The sequence below is a fragment of the Lactuca sativa genome, chromosome 1 (assembly GCF_002870075.4).
Source record: "Lactuca sativa cultivar Salinas chromosome 1, Lsat_Salinas_v11, whole genome shotgun sequence".
Classification (NCBI taxonomy): Eukaryota; Viridiplantae; Streptophyta; class Magnoliopsida; order Asterales; family Asteraceae; genus Lactuca; species Lactuca sativa.
The window spans coordinates 25,498,842-25,514,171 of NC_056623.2; the positions used below are offsets into that span (position 1 = coordinate 25,498,842).

Here is a 15,330-nt window from a genome sequence, read left to right on the forward strand (position 1 = left end):
ATGATCCTTTTTCGAAAATAGTAAAGTCGGTGTTAAAATTGGATGTTATATGATGTTACATGTGTGTGTATACCTTTCTAAAAAATCAATAGATAAGACAAGAGATGACATGACATAATATAACAGACGGGTTGTACTTAGACATGAAAGCCCTAGCATGCTTTGCACTACATAATTTTATAAGAAGAGAGGGACTACGTGATGAGTTTTTTGCACGATATGACGAACCAAATGTCTCGGTTCGGAATAACAATGCAGGCGTTGATAATGATGAAGATGAGATTCCAACACATGGTACTGCAGCGGATTGTGAATATATGACTCAGTTAAGAGATGAAATTGCCGAACAATTGATGCAAAATATGGAATGAAAATTATTAAAGTTTGGTTGTATGAATTTTATTTAAAAATTTTATTGTAAGACTAATTTGGTTGTTTGAATTTTATTTCAATGTTTTAAGATTACAATTATTAAATTTTTGGTATTAAAAAACTATTATCGGTTTATTAAATTATTTTATTTTAATTTTTTTTAATATCTGCAGCAGTCTGCAACCGTTAAAAAAACAAACATGCTTCTCATTATAGTCTGCAACACTTTGGTCTACCTCTTCTGCTGCAGAGGGCTGCAGAGGTGGTCCGCAGACTTCAGACAGTTTCACTTCGGAAAAACAAACAGCACCTAAGACAATCTGAGCTGTTGATTGTGTTTCTTTTATAGGTTTTACACCCTTAGATCAATTTGTTTACGTCACCTTGATCAAACAAGAAGTCAACCCGTTATGTTAGGAAATTAAATGTAGGAATTGAATGAAAATGATACATGAATTCTTTCCAAACTTACAACTACAAAATTGGTTCCTTATTAATATAAACCTTAAATTTAGGCTCTATTTTCATTCAAAATTGCTTTCCAAATATATTATATGTTGAAATCTCTGAAACTATTAATTTCATTTTTCAAAAGTTTCGGATATTATTATGAACCAATACACTTTGAAGCATAAATATCTTCTATTTTAAGTTTAAATGAGATTTCAATTTATTACCTGCTAATTTTCATCATATTGACTTGTATATATATTTCAAACCTTTTTAATAATCGATTTACACAAACATTATGTCATAATTCCTCTGCAGAAAACAAATGCAAAAAAACTTCAACCTTCCCATCAGTCTGATTAGTTGAATAAATATATGTACTTCTTCCTTAAATCCTTTTAATCTGTAAGTTTGATATTGTTTACGAATTTATATGTTTTTACTCATTCGTATGGTTCTTTGTTGAATACTTATAATTTAGATGTATAATGTTGCTTTTGAATTTTTCTTGATGTTGTGTTTGGTTCTTGGTTCCATCTTTTTAATCGGTAACTATGATCCTTTTTCGAAAATAGTAAAGTCGGTGTTAAAATTGGATGTTATATGATGTTACATGTGTGTGTATACCTTTCTAAAAAATCAATAGATAAGACAAGAGATGACATGACATAATATAACAGACGGGTTGTACTTAGACATGAAAGCCCCTCCTCCCCCCCCCCCCCCCCCCACCCCCCACATACACAAACACATAGTTTTGAGGTCATGGTGGTGGATAAAGCTTCATCACTTCTGCCTCTAATTTGCTCTTTGTTTTATAGTAACGAATGTTCTTTACTATCACTGGATCATTTCTTTCACGTTCAGGATCCATTGATATAATCCCTGTTGTATTTCAAATTCAATAACAAAATTGTAATTAATTAATTACTCATTAAAGTTAATAAATTATAAATTTATCTCACTTCCTGCTCATCCAAGTTTTCTCATTGCTATAGCATCAAGAAGTTGATCATATCACATATTTTTCTAAATAAGAAACACTAATATCAATAAAAAAACTATTTAATTTTGTAATAAAGTTGAATTAAAAAATAAGTAAATAAATAAATAATAAGAAGAAGAACCTTGTATTACCATCATATTTTATGTTTGACCTCATCATCATATTTAAATCCTCCCATAATTTGAGGCATTGTGATTAACCAAAATGCAACAATGCTTGGATCTTTCATGCTATCAATAATATGTTTAAACACAAAAACAGATGTTTTGAAGTATTAAAGTGAGACAATTGTTACAAGAGAAAAATGGGTAGAATCGTAATTGGCATTTACCTCATAAGGGTTTTTTGTTTTTTTTCATTATGTTGTAAGCTTTGCATGGAGGCTCGATGATCTGCAAAGTAAATAAAACTAAGGGGATGTTTCTTTTTTCCTTTATTAAACTCTGTAGTGAATGAATATATGGATAAAATGCTCTATACTTAAAAATTGTAGATAAAGATGGAAAATAAAACGCAATGGATTATGAGAAATCACAAAAAATAAGAACCAAACCTCGGAACCAACATCGAACAAAAACCCTACTTTCTTTACTTCAAAAAAATCAACGTACCTGCACATACTAAAAACCGTAGAACGAATTTCACAAAAAAAATGTTATTTCATAAAAAAACTAGTCTGAAAAAAAAAGATGGTGGTAAACTGAAGAAGGCATATCAAAATCAACAAAAAAAAAACGAAGATATAAACATAAATAATGGACATGATAAATGATTTATGTCATAGTTATCCTTAAAATAAAAAAGAAGTCATCAATGAATCTTAACATTGTCGATGATAGTGATAACAACTCAGATTAAGGAAAAGAAACCTGATATTAGAGATGAAGTGGAAGGGGATGATTAGCTTCGTTGCAGATTTATTGGTTATAGTTTCTTTGCGGGGGGTTTTATGTGGTTCATTTTGAAGGAACATAAATAAGTTGCTATTTTTTGAAATAAACAGTTATATTCCGCAATATAGCTATAAAATAACAATATATTTTGAAAGTACATTGTCAAATGTTGAATTATACTTGTTTAGACCCATTTTCACGCATGGTTGGCTGTATATAGTTGTTTTCCGTGTCACAAGTAAAAATTGTTTGAAGATACTTATATGTGACAAGCAGGGTCATTGAACTAATAAAACAAAAAATATTGTCTATAAAGAGGTCATTCAACGCTATATATATTTACCTATTTTAGTGTAATTTCTATACATTTCAATAATAACAATAACCCTGTTTTTTTATAATTATTTTGTAATATCTATATAAATTTGTATTTTATTTATGTGTTCCCCGCGTTTAACGCGGGTCATAATCTAGTTATTATTAATAAAGAATAATAAATATTTAAAATTTATATAATTATGAAAGTAAATTGAAATTCAGGTTAAAATAACCATTTAAAATGTTCTTATAATTTTATAACTCAATCTAACCTTCGCATTTGAGAGTTGATTCGTACTTTTCTCCATACATAACAATGTGTTTTAAAGTATTGGATTGTTGTGTATAGAAAAAAATATGTTATGTACAAATCACTTCCCTTTTCAAATGTCACTTGGTTCGAAAATGCATATATATTTCGGATTCAAAGTATCCCATTTTAGATTTCAGGCTTCTACAGTTTCATTTTACAACCAATTTAGACCTTCATATTCACATATAAAGTTGTTATTATGAACCCCCAGTTTTCTCACTTAACTTCACTGTTCATTATTTTTCATTCACTTTTTCAAAGTAATATAGGAGTGTATATGAGTCACCTTGAATCGGTTAGAACCAAACAAATAGACCAAGTAGTATTAATTTATTATTTATATATTTGGCTTGCAGAAACTGAAAGTCTGAAACAAGACAATTGCATCAGTTTTCACCCAAACAACATAACTACAAACTTAAATTAGAAAAATGCTTAAGAAATTATCCATACAATAAAGAAAAACTTAGTTTGGATTGAGCTCATGTAAATCTGGAAGAGAGTGATGAAGTGCATTTGAGAGGGCTGGTGTTCTTTGTGAAAGTTTAGTTTGTTCTTTCATTGACTCTTCTCGTGTAATTCTTCCTCTATTAGTACTTGGTGATCTAAGTTCTCGTACATTCTTCTCCTCATGGAGTATTTTCGCAAACCTACATATTCAAATCAGTAATATATATAAAATGCTTCCTTTGTATATATGATTTAAAATTTATACTAATTAAATAGAGTTATGTGGGAAACGTGAATATACTTTATTAAAGCCATCTCGTTGGTGGTATGATGGTAAGGCTTAGATATGCATGTTCCCAAGTTTACTCTCGCCACCTTTTTTTTCAACAATTCTTGTCCCACTTTCACAAGATTTTCTAAGTTCTCATGTGTTGCCAAATCCATGGAAGTTAAGTCCCCACTTAAAGTGTCATCCTGATATAATATATCATGTTAATTTCATTTTGATTTAGTATGTTATATATAATACGAAATTTTGGATCTTTTTAAAATGGAAGGGAAATATAGTTACCTGAATACGAAGATAATTTTCTTCTGAATGAAGGGCTTGGAAGACAGTAGAGATATGATAGTCAACCATATCACCACTCGCCTGAGTAAAGACATCCACCAATGGAGTCGAGCCTCCACCAGCCAACCACCCCAAAACTCCCCAATTAGATGACTTTGTCGCATCATACTTTTCTTGAAATTCTGGTGACCCTGTGCCTAATGACAATACTAGAAATCGTCTGTATTCTGTTGGCTTTATTGGGAAAAAATTTGCACTACCTCTAGTTATTTCCTTTGTTACTTCACTTATGGCAACTAAAGTCTGCAAAAAAGAAGAATTATTAGCCTACTTAAACCACATAGATGAGTAATTAATTAAGCATACCGGATTGTTGGCTGTTATTGCACTATCAATAAGATTGAATTCTCTAAGTAATTTCCCTTCGGTATCTTTTGTTTGGAATGAATGAGAAGGAAGATAAGTTGGGGCAGCTGATGTTCCAATGCATATATCAGATAACTTGGCATCAAGACTTGGGTTCTTCTTTAACTGAACAAACATGAATATCAATGTACGTATTATATGGTTACTTGAAATGGCTAATTAAATGAAAGAAACATAAAAAATACAGTTATTTTTGTATTATCGCATTTCTATTAAAGCATTACACTTCCTAATTATTATTTTTTTTTATTAATCATGTTCTGAAACTCTATCGAATTATAGTAGTATGTGTACTTTCAACTTTTTTTATATTCTTATTAAGATATTATTATACTTTGAAAAAGTAGCCAATTATAATGGTAAAAATTGTTGTGAATTTGGATGACTTTTCTATAATTGGTAGACATGGTTCAATATCTAATGTTATAATATATTTGAAGAAAAGAAAGTAAGACGCTATAATAAATAAAAGTGCATTGTTATTTCTTGGTTTAAGCATTTTTTGAAACAAATATCAAAGAAATTTATCTTTTTCTCTATTTCATTGTTAAGATTTTTGGGGTTTGAAAAACGATCCTTTGATGGTTTTTTAGGGAGCAACAAATGCATAAATTCAATACCTGGTAGCTTGAGAAGATCACAGGTTGCAAATATTTGATGTCAAACGTTGGAATCACGACATTTGTTAATGTTTCCTCGAGTCGTTTTTCTTGTAGTGTTTCTTGAATAACTTTGTGTAGATTTTCACCATCATATTTTGGCCCTGATAGAGCTTTGATCACTTTTGTAGTAGGAGCGAACGGATGGCTACATATTGTACCATAAAATGGAAGTTTAAGACAACAAAAAAAACTCAATATTAACCATAACATAATTTTTCCATCACACTACTAGAAAAAACAATTCGCTTATAAAAATAAAAAGATGTTGCAACGTAATAGTGGAATCGTCCCAACTTATTTCTCACTTATTGCATAAAAACATGTCCTAAATTATATTTCATACAGAAGGTTAACCAAAATATTTCTAGTGTTCCATGATTGACCTTCCATGTAGACTTGAGACGTTGACGTGACAACTCAGATAGTGCACTATATACAATTTTTTATTGCATGAGAACGAAAGAGTTTCAACAATCAAGCACTATACTATACAAGAAGTGTCACAAGGTATTTAATTGCTATTATTACATGATACCTATCATGTGGAAAGATTTTAGGACAATGTTGAAGATAAAAATCTTTAACATCCTTAGCTGCAAAAATGGGACGGTTATCTTCATCCGGAGTGGTTAACATGGCGGTCACAAGACAACCGGTGCTTGTCCCAACTATTACATCAAAATAATCCGCAAGCCGTGCATTCTCACCATCTAATTTCTGTCATAACTAAACAAGCTTTAATTTTTCTTGTGGTGCTTCACTAAGATATATATTCTATATTATAAATGTTACCTGTAGTTCAATTTCCAAAAATTCAAGGATGACACTTGGAATGATTCCTCGTACTCCACCTCCATCGATACTGAGAATTGTGATCAAGTTTACATATGCTAGTGGTTGCAAAGGTGATTGTGGTTCCTCCTTAAAAGACATGATGAAAAAGAGAAAGAAGTAGCTAGAATGATAATGAGTTTTGTGGTCTGAGGTTGATGCATGAGGGTGATTTATGTTACGTACGTGAGGGTATTTATAGGGATATAATTAATATTTGTTGCATGTTTATTGGAAGTTTCAAAGGTTTGGACATTTCAAGGATGGGCCTCATGTTGAATTTAAGTAAAAGGAAGTTGCATGGAGGCTTGCAGGTTCGTTAAATTATATAGTCAAGTCAGAGCTGGTCCAAACATATATGAGGCCCGGGGCGAAAAGAAAAAAAGGACCTCTCAAAGACAAATATAATAAAGATTCAAAAAATATAATTTATTCTTAAATATAGACGTGTTCAATTAGCAATAACAAACAAACTAAATTGTTTATCTTTTGAGCTAATTTGAGTTTCAACCAACTTTAGGCCCTAAAAATCATTTAGGTAATAATTTTATTCATATATATAAACTAAATAGCCCATAAAATTTGGGCCCCCTGGAGTCGTAGGCCCTAGGCGTTCGCCCGGGTTGCCCACCGTCTGGACTGGCCCTGAGTCAAGTAGTAATCACAGATCGAGAGAATTCTTAGAGTATACAGTGTGGGTCACAACGAGAAACGAATTGGCTGAGTTGGCACACGAAAACGACGTCATGACGTGGGGAACACCGCCCCCCCTAAACTCGTTGAAGCTCATTATGGCACTTCTCGTGCTCGTTACCACATATTGAAACGGGAATAATAACCAATCAAAATCATTTTCTTAGCTCCTTCTCTCTTTCTCTATCTACCTTTTTCTACCTCTTAACAAGTTATAACATTGGAACACCATTTCCTGCATGGTGTTATGGTGGTGTTAAGGTTGATGTGGCATGTAAGATGACGTTATAACACCGGTGATAGTTTATTTTATTTCCTTATTTTTATTAGTTTATTTTAGATCTTTTTATCATTATTGCATTGTATATTCTTTATTTTCTTTATTATGGATCATACCGGGTGCTTGTTATGTTGCATGAGATATTTTGTAGGCTTTTCGGTGCTTGTTGCGGTTGCAGGTTGATTAGAGATGGGCTTAGTGGGCTTCCGGGGCATTATTGGGCTTGGCGGAATCAAAGAGGAAGAATTGGGCTTTGAAAGTTATTAGCTTGGATTATTTGGACTTGTGAAGATGGATCATAAATTTCTAATTTTTGGCTTGGAGCATCTATTTGGTGGCTAAATGATGATTGGTGGATTCAAATTACATGGACAGGGGGGGACCAAAGGAATCTTTAGTAGTGGAGGGTGGAGTGGTGGAATGAAGGACCAATAGCATTACAACAACATTTGTGCGGGTGGAATTTTTGTCGCGCGGGTACCCGCGCAACTGCCCAGTTTGGGCATTTTGGTCATTTGGCACACCATAACTCTTGGGGATCAGATCTAGAGGCTCATTCACGATTTTTCACCATTGGAGACCTGCAAGAGGCGATTTTGGGAGCTAGACACCATTTCCTTTCATCTTTCCAAATCATAGGTAGTTTCTTTATGCAATTAGATTATTGTTCTTGTTACTTTGTTGCCATGAGTGGCTAATACTCTTATTTGGTTGACTTTGGCTGAAAACCAATGAATGTTTGTGGGTTTTGAAGGATTTATGTTGATTATCAATTTATTCCATGTTTATGATTCTAGTTTACAATTCTTATGCTTAATCGATGCTTTGATCATGAGCTTAGTATTTGATTGAGCAATGGTTGATTTATTTCATTGATTTTGCATTGGATCATTGAATTTATCTAGAGCAAAGGCTTTATGATGGTAGAAATCATCTCTAGCTTATGAATCATAACTCCTTTATGGATGTGTAAGCATTTGACATCCTCCAGGAATTGGGGATTCCTTCCTTCTTAAGGCTAATTGATTTATTGGGATTAATTGCTTCAATTGACCCTTGATCTTAATTAAGAAGGTGTGTTGTGGGCTTCCCTAACCTCCATACTAACTATGAGGAATCTTGGCATATCATGCTTCATGATTGCTATAACCAATTTGGGATGAAGGATAAGCTTTGTATTAGATCCTAATGATAAACTCACAAATGTTCATTGTGTTGAATTGCCTTAGTTAACCAATTATTCTCAACCTTTGAGCATCTCATCAACTTGCTTAATTGCAAGGTTTTTAGTTATTCAAGTAATCAACCCCCCCCCCCCCCATTTTAGTTTAATTGTAATTAGTTAGTTTAATTTCACTAGTTCTATTGAATTGCATTGGTGAGTGAATACAACCATTTCCCCGAGAATCGATACCCCCTTTTACCATTATATTACGTTTATTTAGAAATCAAAGGGTGTAATTTGCTTGGTGGGCTTGACATCCTATCAAGTTTTGGCGCCGTTGTCGGGGAAATTGGTTATTGTTATTTGATTGTTTATGCCTAGGTCTACAAGAACCGGTGAACTACTCTACAATCCGGAAATTGAAAGAGAAGCAAAAAGGTTGAAAAAGTTAGCCAAACAAGCAAAGCAACAACAACTTGTTCAAGTTTCTTCCTCTTCTCCACTAATCAACATAGAAGATCAAGTTCATACTTCAAGTGATACCGACACCGAACCGAGTTCTCCAATTGTTGGTCATTCCTTTGAAGACATTCCGTTTGAAAACCACATAGCCATGAATAACACTCCACCTCACAATCTCAACCCAAACCCAATCAATCAAGATGCCAATACCCCACCCCATCAACCAAGACAACAACCACAAGAACCTCTCATTGATATGCCACCTTGGAATCCAACCCCTCCTCAAAACCAACCTAATTATCAACCACAAAACCAAAACTTCCACCAAAACAACCAACCTCAAAACAATGCTTTTCAAGTTCCACAACAAGTACATTACCCAAACCAACCCAATTACCAACCCCCTCAAATGTACCAAAACCAAATGTACCCACAACAACAACCCCCCTACAACCAATATCCTAATTACCAAGCTTATCCACCACCAATTTACTATCACAACCAATACCCTTACCCACCTTATCATCAACCACCCAATTACTTGCAACAATATCCCAATAACCCCAATCCACCCAATCCCCACCAAGAGTTGACACTTAGACAAATGATGGAAACAGATGTTACTCACAAACCTCTTGCTATTGTTTATCCCGCAAACCGTCGAGGGATTGAATTGAAGTCAAGTTTCATCCATCAACTAACCAAATTCCATGGGTTGGATAGAGAAGATCCTCAAAAGCATTTGAAGTCCTTTCATATGATATGTGTTAGCATGTTACCCGACAATGTGATATTTGATGATTTCAAGTTAACCGCATTCCCGCTCACCTTGGAAGATAAAGCTAGAGAGTGGTTATTCAACTTACCACCGGGATCTATTCACACATGGGAAGAGTTACTCAAGGCCTTCAATAGCAAATTCTATCCCACCTCCCACATTTCAAGTCAAAGAAGTGACATTTTAGGGATTCGTCAAGGGGAAAATGAAACATTTCAAAAAAGATAGTTACCCAGATATAAACATACCGAAAAGTTAATTGCTTTAATAAGTCATATTTCCTTTCTTTTATTCCACTGTACACTTTAATTTCTTAAATATTAAATGTGATTACACTTTGTTTTTAATATTATTAGTATATTATCATTTTGAAAATTATCACAAATACGAATCAAGTTACATATATTTTACCACTTATTACTTTTATTATTTTTAAATATCAAGTTATATACGTATATGAAATCAAGTTACAACGCAATTTTCTATTTTCTATTTTTATTATTTTTATTAATTTTTTTTACAAATTATCACATTTATCAACACACTTTTTAAGTTTTTCTTTTTCTTTTTTTTTTCTTTTTTCTTTTTTAAAATGTTTTTACTAAAATTTTAAAATGTCTTGCATTTTTTTTTGTCTTTTTGAAAATTTTGTGATTTTTCTTTTATTTTTTGAACTATACGTCGGTTTGAGTTTTGATGTTTAATAATGATAAAAGTTTTAAAACATAAAAGATTAAGAATCATATAAATTTCCTCATAAATATTTTTGAATCATATCATTTCAAATCATAATATTTTGAATCATATTTTTTTTTAATCATGGTGTTTTGCATCATATGATTTTGGATCATAATATATTTAACTATATGAGATTTTATTGATAACATATTTGGATCATTAAAAATCTTAAACTATTTAATTTTAAATTATAAAAAGTTGCAATTAAAGATCATAAAATATTTGGATCATAACAAATTCATGACCATAAAAATATATTGAATCATAACTTTTTGGATTATAAATATTTTAAATGATCTCGATATGGATTATATTATTTTCAAATATTATATATAACAAATCTTTTAAAAAAATGATTTAGAGGATGAAAATTATTAAGTTTTATTTTTTATAAAATTTGGATTACGTTAAAAAAAGTAAGTACCTTTAACAAGAATATTTTCGAAAAATTTCTTTTAAAAACTCACTAAAATAATAAGATGAATAACTCTTTCATTTGTCTTTTTGTATTTGGAGAAATAAAAAAATCGTGATATTTTATAAAACCTAATATTTCATAAAATTAAAATAAGAACATTTTAAAAGCTTATTTAAAAAAAAAGCTTTTTGCAAAATCACTAGTATAGTGAGTAGAAGTATTCATTAATTTTTTTTATTATTTTTGGTGAATTTATATTTTTTTTCTTTTTTTTTATTAAAATAAAAGAACAAAATTTTTTTCTTCAAATTTTCATTACTATACTCATTTTGTAGAAAATTAAATTTTAAAAACTTTGGTTTTTTCAGAACTTTTGTTTTGTAAAGAAAAAAAGTTAGAGCTAAAAAATGAATTGGGTGAAAAATAAATAAAAGATACCAATAAAGAGGTGCCATGTGGCAACTAATAGTGAGGCGTGTGTGACTCTGTTTGAGTTCTAATGTGATGACTTTTGTTGTGTTCAGAGTTATGCCCCTAAACTTTAACCACTTAGCTGGAAAATTGTAAACAATTGGTGATAATAAGAGTGCTCGGTGTGGGCAACGTCGACTCCCATTATAATAATGTGGACATCGAAAAACATTGGTATAACACCGGGGACACCAACCCCAATGCCCGTTAAGGTATAGGGGCGTTACCTAGGCTTGGTAATGTCAATGAATGGCAATGCCCTTTCTTCCTTCCTCTCTTTCTTCTTTCTTGCTTCTTCCTTGTCATCACAATGCAATTGAAGGCTTAGAAGACCCCCCCCCCCCCCCCCCCCCCAAAAAAAAAACCTTAACGCAGTTGATGGAAAGAAGAAGAGAGAAGATGATGATATGGCTTGGGTATGTGTGTGACCCATACCCATCAGTTTAATGAAAATACCACCGTGCGTTTTTTTAATTCAACACAATTTCTAAATCAAATCCGGGGTATTAATTTTTAATGGTTAAAGATCTAGATTTGTCTTTACAATCTTTACCGAAAATAAAGTCCTCATCCGATCCTATATATATATATATATATATATATATATATATATATATATATATATATATATATATATATATATATATTAGTTTATAACCCAATTAATTAAATTTTTATAGTGAAACCTCAAAATTATTAATCAATTATTTTAAATAAATTATTAATTAATAGATATTTTTATTAGTTATGTGAAATTATAATCATTGATTCAAATAAATATATAAAATTAATTTTCTATATATATTAGACATTTTTTATTTGTAAATTAATGAAAACAATAATATAAAATTTAAAATTTAAAATTAAGAATACATACATTGACAAATAGCATCACATTAATGTGGAGGTCTAATAAATTGAAAATGAAGAACTAATATATTGACAAGTGGCAACACATTAATTAAGAGGTCTAATATGGTAACACATGTCAAAAAAACTACTCATTTATTAGTATAGGGAGATATATATAATAAATTATCCAACTTGATACAACATATATTTTTTCATAAATAAATATTAAAATAGAAATATCATACTAAACAATGACCATTAAAAAGAAAGAAAAACGTCTCATTAAGACTAAGGCCCCGTTTGATACGCATCTTTTCAGGTCCAGACAGATCTTTCTGGTTGTATGGACCGGAAAGACTGTTTGATTTGCATAAAATAAGGGGTCTTTCCCGGTAAGATATGTCTTTCCCAGAAAGTCGCAAAATCATATCTTTCTGGCTGAATGGGCTGGAAAGACAATTATACACCAAACCCCGCCTCTTTCTTTCTTTATTGGATTATTAATTTTTTAAAATAACTTTTTTTAAATTTATTTTTTTATTGAATTATTACTTTTTTTTATCATTCAGCACAGTCAATCAGATGTACAAGCAAACATCATGGTTTCTTTTCCAGTCAGAAAACTTTTTCAGACAACACTTTATTAAACAACACCTTCTCAGACAGAAACCATCAAACGACACCTAAGACAACTCGGCTTATGTGCTATGTTACACAAGTAAACATAACAAAATGTTATTTTTTTATAAAAAGGTGCATAAGTCTTTTTTTTTTTTTTTTTTTTTTTTTGAATTATAAAACTTGATAAAAAAATATAATCTCTTCATAAAAAATAAAGAAATAGTATAAATCATGACCATAAAAAGAAGGGTAAACGTCTAAGTAAGACAAGTCGTCATACTTGGTCATAAAATTAAACGTAACAAAAGAGGTTTTTTTTTTTTTATTTATTTTTATTTTTATTTTTATTTTTTATTTTTTATAGAATAGTGCATACAACTTTTTATTTTTTTAAAATTATCCAACTTGATAGAATATATGATTTTTTGCAAAAAAGAAATTTAAAATAGTAATGTCATAATAAACCATGACCATTAAAAAATAGAAGGAAAACTGTCACTTTGATACAAAGACGATTCGTATTACTCGATAACATAATTAAACATAACAAAAAGAGTATTTTTTATAGAAGGATGCATAAACCTTTTTGTTTTTATTTTTCAAATTATCCAACTTGATAATAAATATGATTTTAGCTAAAAAAAAATTAAAATAGTAATGTCATTGTAAACTATGACCATTAAAAAGAAAAGAAAGTGTCTGTTTTAGATTAAAATGACTTGTCTTACTAATTCACAAAAGTAACGTAACTAAACAGTATTTTTTATAGAATGGTACATAATGTATTTATTTTATCAAATTTGGTATATATATATATATATATATATATATATATATATATATATATATATATATATATATATATATATATATATATATATATATATATATATATATATATATATATATATAGAGGTTTAGGTTCTATGGAAAACAAAACCCTAAAAATCATAAAAATGCATAAAAAAAATACTTAGAAATCACAAAACTTTTTTTTGAAATTTTTTATAAAAAATCACAGTTTTTTATTAAAAGTCGCTGAAAAAAAAACAAAAAAATCAAAATTTTTTTTTTATAAAAATTTTTTTTTTTTTTTTCAAATTTTTTTCCAGCGATTTTCTTTAAAAACCTGCGATTTTTTCATAAAAAATGTCAAAATAAAAGTTTGGTGATCTCTAGGTATTTTTTTTATGCATTTTTATGATTTTTAGGGTTTTTTTGTTTTCCAAATAACCTTTCCCTATATATATATATATATATATATATATATATATATATATATATATATATATATATATATATATATATATATATATATATATATATATAACTTCACATCATAAACTCCTATTTTTTAATTATATAATAAAATTAATAATAATTAAAATTTAAAAATAAGATTTAACAAACAAAAAAACAGTTACATTAGTTTAAAAAACAAAAATTGAATGGTAGATTAAGAAAAACAAACAAAGGAAAATAAAAATTACATATTATTGTTTTTATATTTGCTTAAAACGTCCATAGTCCCTCACACTCGTGATTGTCGGCCAATATCTTCAACATTTTAGTATCGGTTATGGTTTGTCGCTCACGGTGTGCTTCCTTCATTATCTTCACCGTTTTCCTTTTGAATTTAAAGACAACCATCAAGCTTTTCTTAAAATAATAATGTAAGTTGTTTGGTTAATTGGCTTCGAAGATTTTTGAGCCAATCCCAATCTCCCCGATGCCACTCGCTTTTCTTTATCCCTACTAACCGCTCATTGTAAGGGTTCTTCCATTTTAATTATGTCTATATCATCGTTTAGGTCGATTGTATTCTGGGGTCTGAATTCTATGTGTAGTTGTTCGATTCATATATTTCGGACCTGTAACATCCTGAAATTTAGGTATATCTCTTTAATCCTTCTTCTTTTCCAAGTTGTCAAATTTAGCCCAAAATAGAAAATGGTGGCGAGTGGGTGCGCTGGGCATACTGAAGATTACGTTGCGCGTACCCATGGGCGTGTCTTTGACGCGGACTCTACCCAAGTACGCTGGGCGTACCTTAGCTTACGTTGGGCATCATGGGCCCAGATTCAAAATCCTAAGTGAAACATGAGCACTATAAAAGGAATACTATAGCCCCCCATCCCAACCACCATTTTATAGAGAGTGAAACCCTAAGAGAGCCAAACCTTCGTTCTAAGCTTGTGTGTGTGTGTGTTTTGAGCTTGAAAGTATCATTATGTGCTTGTGAAGAAGAAGAGAGGACCACCGTGGAAGCTAGAATTGGAGTGCAAGCTTTGGATCTAAGCTTTACAGAGGTTGGGGCACCACTTGGAGGTAAAAAGCTCGAAGCTTTCTTCATCATTTTGGATTTGTGCTTTATGGACCAATTTTTAGGGTTTTTGTCCCAATATGGAGACTTTATGAGTAAAGGTGATAGTTTATTTTATTTCCTTATTTTTATTAGTTTATTTTAGAATTTTAGCTCTTTTTAATTAGTTTTGCATTGTATATTCTTTATTTTATTTATCATGGATCGTATCGGGGACTTTTTATTTTGCATAAGAAA

General features: G+C 30.5%; 1 protein-coding gene across 2 annotated transcripts; it reads right to left on the reverse strand.

Annotated features, from left to right (window-relative positions):
• Positions 1-3,818: 3,818 nt before the first annotated feature.
• LOC111876284 (patatin-like protein 2) lies at positions 3,819-15,123 on the reverse strand. 2 transcript variants are annotated; one of them, XM_023872840.1, is made up of 8 exons: positions 15,093-15,123; positions 6,254-6,351; positions 5,997-6,178; positions 5,420-5,606; positions 4,740-4,904; positions 4,374-4,676; positions 4,104-4,276; positions 3,819-4,002 (listed from the first exon to the last, which is right to left on the reverse strand). In XM_023872840.1, the coding sequence occupies exons 1-8, from the start codon at positions 15,121-15,123 to the stop codon at positions 3,819-3,821; spliced, it is 1,323 nt and encodes a 440-aa protein (XP_023728608.1). The 2 variants fall into 2 exon arrangements, with proteins under 2 accessions (XP_023728608.1, XP_023728606.1); XM_023872838.1 differs by lacking the exon at positions 15,093-15,123 and having other exon boundaries at positions 6,254-6,394.
• Between the last annotated feature and the right edge of the window lie 207 nt (positions 15,124-15,330).

What these genes read in the sequence shown, in the direction of transcription:
- LOC111876284 (XM_023872838.1), bottom strand. Translation starts at nt 6,394, where the DNA reads ATGTCTTTTAAGGAGGAACCACAATCACCTTTGCAACCACTAGCATAT. An exon ending in TTTTGGAAATTGAACTACAG is followed by an intron (nt 6,179 to 6,253) that starts GTAACATTTATA and finishes TAGTTATGACAG; the next exon opens with AAATTAGATGGTGAGAATGC. An exon ending in CAATAACAGCCAACAATCCG is followed by an intron (nt 4,677 to 4,739) that starts GTATGCTTAATT and finishes TCTTTTTTGCAG; the next exon opens with ACTTTAGTTGCCATAAGTGA.